The following is a 10,664-nucleotide window of genomic DNA, read 5'->3' on the forward strand; positions in this document are numbered from 1 at the left end:
AAATGGCCTAGTACGGTTCGTCTTCTGTATCTGCGCGTTCTGAATTCGTCGATACGGAGGGCAGACTGTAAGGAACTTGAGCATATATTCACTGAGCCCCTGCTCTGTGCATGTCCTGTACTGGGTGGCAAAAGGCACACACAGTGGTGACCAAGACAGTCTCAGCTCTACCCTCCTGAGGCTCACAGTCCAGTGGGGGAGGCAGAAACATCCCCAGAGAGTGACGACCCAGAGTGGGCAGGCCTGGGATGAAGGTGGGATATAGGGAGCAGCACCTGGCCTAGCTGTAAAGCCTTGGGCAAGTTTTTCTCCGAGACGCAGTTTCCTCGCCTCTAAAGTGGCGGTGATGACCCTTACATCAACAGATGAGGGCTTCCCTGGTGGCGCAGTGGTTGAGAGTCCGCCTGCCGATGCAGGGGACACGTGGTTCGCGCCCCGGTCCGGGAGGATCCCACGTGCCGCGGAGCGGCTGGGCCCGTGAGGCGTGGCCGCTGAGCCTGCGCGACCGGAGCCTGTGCTCCGCAACGGGAGAGGCCACGGCGGGAGAGGCCACAGCGGTGAGGCCCGCGTACCGCAAAAAAAAAAAAAAAAAGACATTTATCACAGTCATACAAATGAGAATATACTTCCAAAGTTAGGCAAAGGCTCTGAGAATAAGTCCTAGGGAGCTAGTAGAACTCATGATGGTGGTGGTGGTATGGGCGGGTGTTGAGCCAGTTAGTGAGGTTGCTGACATGACCGTGAGCCTTGAGAGATACCACAGAGATGCTCCCTGCAGTACCATCTACGAGGAGAACAAGCTGGGAAGAGCAAACACCCCTGACGTCAGATAGCTGGGAATAAATCATGGTGATGTCTTCCACTTCAGAGAAGTTCGTGCTCCTCAAGCCACATTCCAGCCCCATCTTGCTGCTTAGTTCCCTGCTTTCCGCTTTCCTTTTTGCCTGCAGTGTCGTCTGCCCCACCTTACCCTGCCTCATCCCTACTCCTCACCTTAGTTCTCAGAGATGACTCCTCCGGGAAGCCCTCTCTGATCCCCCAGGCTGTCTGTGTTCCCCCATTCCAGCCCTGGTTACCTTGTTAAAGTGTGGGGGAAAGGAGGGAGGACATCTTCAAACCAAGAATATAATAGAATGAAACTGAGTATGTATTCGCTACTCAGATGATCTGGACAGATGCCGGTAGACCGAAACCCAGTGAATGGGATCGATTCTCTCGGGCCTCTTCCTGCCATGTTTTGTTCTTGGTACTCGGCGATCCTCAGCGATGCCTCCGGCGCCGCCTCTCCCGGAGCCCGCCCCCCCGCATTGCCGTGCGCACGCGCATTATCCCGATTGACTTCGCCCCAGTGGAGTGACGGGCGGGATCAGCCAATGGAGTCGTGACGAAGGTGGAGCAGCACCTCGAGGACGCCCTGCGGATCCTGCCTCGACTGAATATTCATGAGGGAGGCGGGCCGACGCCGCTTCAAGCCGCGACCGGCGCCATGAAGTGAGAGGGGCCCCTGGGTTCGCGGCTCGCGAGCGGGCGTGGGGGTCTGGAAGATGCAGGGGCCAGTGGGCAGGCCTCGGGTCCCGGCGGGGCGAGGGGAGGCTGCAGGGGAGGGGTAAGGATAGCCGCGGGGACCCACGGGGGCGGTAACGGGGATGGTCCGAGACGAGATGCAGAAGGGACCCGGAGGCTTCTGGAGAACTGGGGGATATCCGGGGGTGGGGGGGCAGCGGGCCGGTAACCCCTCTCGGTTCGACGGCAGGGGAGTGTGGAGGCTGGAGAGGGGCTGAGGGGACGGGGGACTGACCCGGCAGCCCCCGCCGGCAGGCTCAACGTGGACGGGCTGCTGGTCTACTTCCCATACGACTACATCTACCCGGAGCAGTTCTCCTACATGCTGGAGCTCAAACGCACGCTGGATGCCAAGGTGGGTGGGCCGGCCCCCCTGCTGCCCGTCTGACAGCGGGGGCTGCTGCACGTGCGTCTAAGGCTGAGATTGCAGGACGTCTGGAGTTTAGAAATCTGAGGTCCTTGGGAAGCCAGCGCTGCCAAACTTCGTGTTATCTCAAATAATAATAGTTACTAATAGCAGCAGCTGACGCTTGTCAAAGGCTAAGCTCCTCAGTGGTTGGCTTAGGAATATAGAGACTTTGGAATCGACTACCCACAGCTGTGTGTCCTTGGGTAAATCACTTAATCTCCCAGTTCTACAGTTTTCACCTTTGTAAAATGGACCTAGTAATAGTACCTACCTCAGCTTAATATGAGGGCTATAGGGGTTAATTCACTAAGTAAGGCGGAGGTTCTCAACTGGGGACCATTTTGACCCCCAGAGGACATTCGGCAATGTCTGGAGACATTCCTCATTGTCAGTACTAGTGGAGTGGTGGTGCTACTGGCATCTAGTAGGTAGAGGCCACACATGCTGCTAAACATTGTGCCGTGCACAGGACAGCCCCCTCACAATCAAATGTTATCCGGCCGTAAAATGTCAAGAGAGTCGAGGTTGAGAAACCCTGATGTAAGACACTTATTAATAGTTCCAGGCACAGAGTAAGTGCTGTGGAGGTGCTTGCCAAATTAAAACAAAAAAGGTTCACTACATATCAGACACTGTACTAAATATTTAACCCCCAGTTTCTCACTCATCTTCTCAGTCATGCTATGAAGAAGAGCTTGTTAGGCCCATTTTTAGAGATGAGGATCCTGAGGCCCCAGAGAGGTTGAGAGAGGTCTTGCCTAAGACCACTCAACAAAAGTGGCAGAAGTGGGGTTCAAATCCACTGCCCCTAGGGCCCAGACTTTTAACTGCTGTGTTGTCCTGCTATTCCAATGGTGGCATTTCAGGGCGGGGGTGGTTTCCCAGAGTTTGTGTCCCTGAAGTTCTGAGAGCCTGTGTCTTGTCCCTCCTGCCTGAATCATGCAGGGTCATGGGGTCCTGGAGATGCCCTCAGGCACTGGGAAGACAGTGTCCCTGTTGGCCCTGATCATGGCGTACCAGCGGGTAAGTGACCCACTGGGCCCGTGGAGGGCGGGGAGGGAGGAGGCTGGACAGGGGCTGAGGCTGAACCTGTTGTCGTCGGCAGGCGTACCCACTGGAGGTGACTAAACTCATCTACTGCTCGAGGACTGTGCCTGAGATTGAGAAGGTGAGCCTGGGACCAACCCCAGTGCCCCTCACTGTCCCCTAACCCAGCGGTCCCCCTGGCGGTTGCCATCATAGCTTTGGGGGCCTGTGGGAAGCTGGGGAAGGGGCTGGGGCTTTCAGCGAGGCCAAGTCCCACCTCCCTTATCCACTGGAACAGGTGATTGAAGAGCTTCGAAAGTTACTCAACTTCTATGAGAAACAGGAGGGCGAGAAGCTGTCGTTTTTGGGGCTGGCTCTGAGCTCCCGAAAGAACCTGTGTATTCATCCCGAGGTGAGTGGCCATTCCTCCCCTCGCCCTAAGCCTCAGGGTGGAGGAAACTCTTCCATCCAACCAGGAGTCTTAGATCCCCACCCAGACCAGACATCTCAGGGAGACGTGCAGGTGCCATGCACAGAATTCTCTTCTCACTCATCAAATGCTGACTCATCGTTCATGGCCCAGGCATACCTCCTCTGGAGAGCCTTCCCGCTTTCCCCAGCCTGAGAGAAGTTAAAAAGGCAGCTCCTGGGCTTCCTTGGTGGCGCAGTGGTTGAGAGTCTGCCTGCCGATGCAGGGGACATGGGTTCGTGCCCCGGTCCGGGAAGATCCCACATGCCACGGAGCGGCTGGGCCCGTGAGCCACGGCCGCTGAGCCTGCGCGTCCGGAGCCTGTGCTCCGCAACGGGAGAGGCCACAGCGGTGAGAGGCCCGCGTACCGCAAAAAAAAAAAAAAAAAAAAAAAAAAAAAAAGGCAGGGCTTCCCTGGTGGCGCAGTGGTTGAGAATCCGCCTGCCGATGCAGGGGACACGGGTTCGTGCCCCGGTCCGGCTGAGCCTGCACGTCCGGAGCCTGTGCTCTGCAACGGGAGAGGCCGCAGCAGTGAGAGGCCCGTGTACCGAAAAAAAAAAAAAAAAAGGCAGCTCCTGGAGGCTGGCAGGCCTGGTTTCCTGATTCTGAAATGTACTAGCCATATACTCTTGCATAGGTGGTTTCTGCTCTCTGGGCCTCAGTCCTCTTTTCTGTAAAATGGGGATAATTAATCACCTGCTTCATACCGTTGATAAGATTGGGCACGGGGGTGGGGTTGGGTGAAATGGGTGAAGGGGTCAAAAAGTACAGACTTCTAGTTATAAGATAAATAAGTCACATAACCACATAACGTACAGTTGACCCTTCGTATCTGTGGATGCAGAACCTGCGGATGGGGAGGGCCAACTGTGCTACACCGCTTTGTATAAGGGACTTGAGCATCTGTTAATTTTGGTATCCACGGGGCGGACCTGGAACCAATTCCCCCTTGGATATTGAGGGACAGCTGTACAGCATGGTGACTGTAAGTCATATACTGTATTGTATATTTGAAAGTTTCTAAAAGAGTAGATCTTAAAAGTTCTCATCGTAAGAAAAAAAACTGTAACTATATATGGTGATGGATGTTAACTAGACTTATGGTGGTGGTCGTTTCCCTACATATACAAGTATTAAATCATGTTGTATACCTGAAACTGATCTATAATGTTATATATCAGTTATATTTCGATAATAAAAAAAGATTGGGCAAGATAATGCATGTATAGCCCTTCACATGTATGAAGAGCTAAAAGAATGTTAGGAATTATGGGGAATTCCCTGGTGGTCCAGTGGTTAGGATTCTGCACTTCCACTGAAGGGGACACGGGTTCGATCCCTGGTCAGGGAACTAAGATCCCACAAGCCACACGGCACAGCCAAAAAAAAAAAAGAATATTAGAAATTATAGTGATATTAATATTAATATATGATACATAGAAAAATAGTTATTATCATTAAGTTACAAAACCATTGGGGGTCACTGAGCTCCAGGCACAGTTTTAAGTGCTTTAGTATGGTAATTCCTTAGTGTGGTATAATATATTTCAAGAATGTATTTTTTATTTATATATGTATACATATATATATATATTTTGGGGGGGGGTTACGTTATTTATTTATTTGATTGCGCCAGGTCTTGGTTGTGGCATGTGGGTTCCTTGTGGCTCACCAGCTCTTGAGTTGTGGCATGAGGGCTCCCCAGTTGTGGCTCGCAGGCTCCTTAGTTGTGGCATGTTAACTCTCAGCTGCGGTATGCATGTGGGATCCAGTTCCCTGACCCGGGATTGAACCCGGGCCCCCTGCATTGGGAGTGTGGAGTCTTAACCACTGTGCCACCAGGGAAGTCCCAGAATATATATTATGTAATGTTATTTGTAAGAATGTATGAGAAATAATACAGATGGTGGATGATGACTAAAGAGCAGTGGCACCCCAGCACTGTGTTGAAACCCATGGATGGGAATCTTTCCCATTCTTGGTGATGCTGTAGTGCAAAAATATCCCTGCCTTTTTCTTTTTGGACAGCCGACTTTGTGCCATCCTGCTGTTGCTACGTGGAATTAAGGAACATAACTCTATTCAGCCTTTGTTATCTGATAGCAAGGAGGATTGGGATATATGAAAGCTTCCACAGACTCTGGAGCAAAATTTCAAGATGCTTTCTTTAAAACAAAAGTTTAAATTATGACTTTAAGTTTAGAGGCATAAATGAAGAGGAACCATGTAGTAAATGGATGTATGCGTGTGCTCAGAACATGCTCAGGTGGTGGTTCTGTCCCCCTTAGGAAAGTGAGAAGTTGAGAATTAATTAACTGGATTAGATTTTCTGGAAATGTGATAAGTGTATAAGTAGTATTCTGCTGTATGTCAGGATGGTATCTCTATTGTCTCCAGAGATATAGAGTGACCTGGATAATGCTAAAGATTGCGACAGATAATTCCATCTTGGTTTTGTCCCTCCACATGCCTGCTGCCTTCGAAGGATTTAAAAGCATAGCTGTAGTTTTCATTTGGATTGAATTTAGTTCTTCAAAACAGATTTGCCATTGGGTCTCTGCTTCAATCCTAGATAAAGTTTTCATAGTTTAAAAATACTTTTCTGTGGGAGCATACATGACGCTTAACATTGTGTACCTTGTACAATGTATTTTTTCTTAATAAATTTATTTATTATTTATTTTTGGCTGAGTTGGGTCTTTGCTGCTGGGCGCAGGCCTTCTCTAGTTGCGGCGAGCGGGGGCTACTCTTTGTTGCAGTGCGCAGGCTTCTCATTGCGGTGGCTTCTCTTGTTGCGGAGCACGGGCTCTAGATGTGTGGGCTTCAGTAGTTGTGGCTCGTGGGCTCTAGAGCGCAGGCTCAGTAGTTGTGGCGCACGGGCTTAGTTGCTCCGCGGCATGTGGGATCTTCCCGGACCAGGGCTCGAACCTGTGTCCCCTGCATTGACAGGCGGATTCTTATTAATTAATTTATTTATTTTTGGCTGTGTTGGGTCTTCGTTTCTGTGCGAGGGCCTCCTCTAGTTGTGGCAAGCGGGGGCCCCTCACCATCGCGGCCTCTCTTGTTGTGGAGCACAGGCTCCAGACGCGCAGGCTCAGTAGTTGTGGCTCACGGGCCCAGTTGCTCCGTGGCATGTGGGATCCCCCCAGACCAGGGCTCGAACCCGTGTTCCCTGCACTAGCAGGCAGATTCTCAACCATTGCTCCACCAGGGAAGCCCGACAGGCGGATTCTTAACCACTGCGCCACCAGGGAAGCCCAATGTATTTGTTTTGTTAATGTGATTTTTTTGGGGTATTTATTGTTTATTTGTTTGTTTATTTTTGGCTGCGCCGGGTCTTAGTTGCAGCATGTGGGATCTTCGTTGCAGCATGTGGGATCTTTAGTCACGGCATGCCAACTTCTTAGTTGAGGCGTGCGAACTCTTAGTTGTAGCATGAGGACTTACTAGTTGCGGCGTGCGGAATCTTAGTTGTGGCATGTAGGCTTCTTAGTTGAGGTATGTGGACTCTTAGTTGGCGCTTGCCGGCTCCTTAGTTGTGGCATGCAAACTCTTAGTGTGGCATGCGGGATCTAGTTCCCCAACCCGGATTAGAACCCCGGGCTCCCTGTATTGGGAGCAGGGAGTCTTACCCACTGGACCACCAGGGAAGTCCCATACACTGTATTTGTATTACCTAATTAAAAAAAGGTAAAATGTAAAGGCATTTAAGAAAGAGAAAGAAGTAGTATAAGCCTTGGCAACTAGGGACTTCCTTGGTGGTCCAGTGGTTGAGACTTTGCCTTCCAGTGCAGGGGTACGGATTCAATCCCTGGTTGGGGAGCTAAGATCCCACATGCTTGGCAGACAAAAACCCAAAAAACATAAAAGAGAAGCAATATTGTAACAAATTCAGTAAAGACTTAAAAAAAAAAAAAAAAGCCTTGGCAACTGATGGAAAGGGAGAGGGAGGGGTCAGTAGCCTCAGAGCCTTCCCTTTGGTGAGGGAAAGGTTTTATTCTGAGGAGAGGGAGCCCTGGGCTGTGACGGTGCCACCAGTGGAGCCTCAGAGGGTTCGGAGCAGGACAAAGGTAAGGCAGGTTCAGAGCGATCAGAGCCTCCTCTGATTCTTGGACCTTGCCGAAGTTCTGGCTGTTTTAGCCTTTTAAAAGATAAAGCAGGACTTCCCTGGCGGTCCAGTGGTTAAGACTCCGTGCTTCCAATGCACAGGTGCAGGTCGATCCCTAGTTGGAGAATTAAGATCCCACGTGCCGTGCGGCACGGCCACAGAAAAAAGATAAAGCAGTTATCCTTATCTACATGCTAAAGAATCTTCAAGCCTTAATTTTTGAAAAATTGAGATATAATTGGCATCATATAGAGGCTAACATTTTAAGAAGAATAAGAGTCTAACAACTGTACCACTCTTGCATCCCTGCAGTAAGTTCTCAGGTGTCTTAACTGTTTAATAACAAAGCAGATTGAGGTTCGCGTTTTCCACGAATGTCCGAGTCTCACCCCGGTTGGAACAGGATGGCCTCCTGTCCCGCCTAGCCGTTAGGTGTTGAGACCCGGATTCGAGGAGTGGTTGGGCCTCTCAGCCTGTCTCGGTGCTAAGATGCTCCCTGGCCCCTCAGGTGACGCCCCTGCGCTTTGGGAAGGATGTCGACGGAAAATGCCACAGCCTCACGGCCTCCTACATAAGGGCACAGTACCAGCGGGACCCCAGCCTGCCCCACTGCCGCTTCTACGAGGTGCCTGCGGGGCAGCGGTGAGAGACGGAGGGCAGGACCGCTAGCAACGGCCAACCTCCCTGACCCCCAGGTACCCTCTCACCCATAGGAATTTGATGTCCATGGGCGCCAGGTGCCCCTCCCCGCTGGCATCTACAACCTGGACGACCTGAAGGCCATGGGGCAGCGCCAGGGCTGGTGCCCATACTTCCTTGCCCGATACTCAGTGAGGAGGCCAGCAGGGGTCGGGCAGAGGGGCGTGTGTGAGGGTTACAGGCTGCCTGCCCATCTGTCTGTCTGCCTAGATCTCCCTATTGGTCTGTGCCTGTATCTGTTTGTCGGTCTCTATCCGTTTGCGTATATGTATTTGTGCCTTGCCTGTGTCTGTCTTGCCTCACCTCTGCCTGCCCGTCTGTGTCCGTCTGTCCATCTGCCTGTGTCTCTTGCCTCGCCTCGCCTCTCTGGGCCTGTGGGGCAGTGATGTGGCATCGTGGTGTGGACGGCGGTGGCAGGGCCCCAGGGCTGGGTGCTGGCAGACGGCCCGGGGTGACCCTGCCCACCTCGGCCCCCAGATCCTGCACGCCAACGTGGTGGTCTACAGCTACCACTACCTCCTGGACCCCAAGATTGCCGACCTGGTGTCCAAGGAGCTGGCCCGCAAGGCCGTCGTCGTCTTCGACGAGGCCCACAACATTGGTGAGGAGGGGGCCAGGGTGGGGAGGTGATGCCAGCCCCTCAGGCTGCCGCTCCGTCCACCTGCCTGAGCCTGGCCCGCTGCCCACCCTCCTCCAGACAATGTCTGCATCGACTCCATGAGTGTCAACCTCACCCGCCGGACCCTGGATCGGTGCCAGGGCAACCTGGAGACCCTGCAGAAGACGGTGCTCAGGTGGGGATGCTGCGGCCGGTAGGCCCTGGCGCCTGACCTGCCCCCCAGGTGTCCCCAGCTCTGCCCACACCCGGCCTCCCCGCAGGATCAAGGAGACGGACGAGCAGCGTCTGCGGGACGAGTACCGGCGCCTGGTGGAGGGGCTGCGGGAGGCCAGCGCCGCCCGGGAGACCGACGCCCACCTGGCCAACCCCGTGCTGCCCGACGAGGTGCTGCAGGGTGAGCCACCGCCGCCCCCACGCCCCCGCACCCCTGCTGCTTGGACCCCCAGTGGCGCCTGGCTGAGCCCCTCTTCCCGCAGAGGCGGTGCCAGGCTCCATCCGCACGGCCGAGCACTTCCTGGGCTTCCTGCGGCGGCTGCTGGAGTACGTCAAGTGGCGGCTGCGCGTGCAGCACGTGGTGCAGGAGAGCCCGCCCGCCTTCCTGAGCGGCCTGGCCCAGCGCGTGTGCATCCAGCGCAAGCCCCTCAGGTGCGGCCCCCGAGGCTGGGTGGGTGGGTCCCTGCGGGGGTTGGGGGGGGTTGAGGCCGGCCCTGGCACTCGCTGAGCCTTGTCCTCCCAGCCTGTGGCCTGGGGTCACTGTGTCGCCAGTATCAGGAGTAAGGGAAGAGTGGCGGGGGGGGGCGCGTGTGTGACACTCGTGGGTCAGAGCGGGCAGGTCCGCTCTGACCACCCCAGGTGGTCCTGGGGCCCTGGTGGGGCAGGCGGCACATGGCTCGATCAGAGAGTTTACCTGAGGAGAGTTGGATGGAGGGGCTGTGTACAGGGGGGCGGGCAGGGTGGAGGAGCTGACCCCTGGGCCCTTGCTAGAGGTCAGAGGTGTTCCCGCCCCAGGCCACAGGGGAAGGGGAGGGAGCGGCGCTGGAGTGGGGCTCCTGGTGAGGCTCAGCAGAGTGGGAGCTGGGGGAAAATGGGATCCTCCGCCCAGACCCGTCTCCTCCCATCAGTGCCTCTCACTGTCCCCCCACGACCCCAGCCCCCAGCCTGTGGGCCGGAGCAGCCCCTCAGTGCGATCTGGGGCGCAGGGTCAGTCTCCCCGTCACAGGACAGGCAATGAATGGACCTGGGAGTGGGGATGGAGTTTCCTGTGCTTTTCCTTTGCTGTTTTGCATAAGTCATTGGTCTTCTCTGAACCTCAGTTTCCTCCTTTGCGGAGGAGTGGGGGCTACTCTTCGTTGAGGTGCACGGGTTTCTTGTTACACTGGCTTCTCTCTCTTTTTTTTCTTTTTAATTCATTTATTTTATTTTATTTTTGGCTGCATTGGGTCTTCGTTGCTGCACGTGGGTTTTCTCTAGTTGCGGTGAGCGGAGGCTACTCTTCATTGCGGTGTGTGGGCTTCTCATCGCGGTGGCTTCTCTTGTTGCGGAGCACGGGTTCTAGGCCCACGGGCTTCAGCAGTTGTGGCACGCGGGCTCAGTAGTTGTGGCTCGCGGGCTCTAGAGCACAGGCTCAGTAGTTGTGGTGCACGGGCTTAGTTGCTCCGCAGCATGTGGGATCTTCCTGGCCCGGGGCTCAAACCTGTGTCCCCTACGCTGGCAGAGGGATTCTTTTTTTTTTTTTTTTTGTGGTATGCGGGCCTCCCCCTGCCGTGGCCTC

At 54.1% G+C, this 10,664-nt stretch overlaps 1 protein-coding gene and 1 non-coding gene across 4 annotated transcripts in view; both read left to right on the forward strand.

Moving 5' to 3' along the window:
- The first annotated feature begins 656 nt into the window (after nt 1-656).
- ERCC2 (ERCC excision repair 2, TFIIH core complex helicase subunit) overlaps nt 657-10,664 on the forward strand; it is a 19,124-nt gene continuing 9,116 nt past the window's right edge. For 2 of the 3 annotated variants that reach the window (XM_024132689.3, XM_028483373.1), the window contains exons 1-11: nt 657-1,491; nt 1,819-1,918; nt 2,918-2,995; nt 3,078-3,140; nt 3,297-3,410; nt 8,084-8,200; nt 8,289-8,405; nt 8,752-8,875; nt 8,972-9,068; nt 9,154-9,287; nt 9,370-9,538. In XM_024132689.3, coding sequence (XP_023988457.1) covers nt 1,487-1,491; nt 1,819-1,918; nt 2,918-2,995; nt 3,078-3,140; nt 3,297-3,410; nt 8,084-8,200; nt 8,289-8,405; nt 8,752-8,875; nt 8,972-9,068; nt 9,154-9,287; nt 9,370-9,538 — 1,118 coding nt within the window. In that variant the 5' untranslated portion in view covers nt 657-1,486. Of the gene's footprint in view, nt 1,492-1,643; nt 1,919-2,917; nt 2,996-3,077; nt 3,141-3,296; nt 3,411-8,083; nt 8,201-8,288; nt 8,406-8,751; nt 8,876-8,971; nt 9,069-9,153; nt 9,288-9,369; nt 9,539-10,664 lie in introns of those variants that run through there. The other variant, XM_055082148.1, reaches the window with a different exon arrangement.
- LOC112067338 (small nucleolar RNA SNORA46) lies at nt 5,405-5,543 on the forward strand. Its single transcript, XR_002893214.1, has one exon. It is a non-coding gene; the product is annotated as a small nucleolar RNA SNORA46 (small nucleolar RNA).

Source organism: Physeter macrocephalus, unplaced genomic scaffold (assembly GCF_002837175.3).
Source record: "Physeter macrocephalus isolate SW-GA unplaced genomic scaffold, ASM283717v5 random_21, whole genome shotgun sequence".
Lineage (NCBI taxonomy): Eukaryota > Metazoa > Chordata > Mammalia > Artiodactyla > Physeteridae > Physeter > Physeter macrocephalus.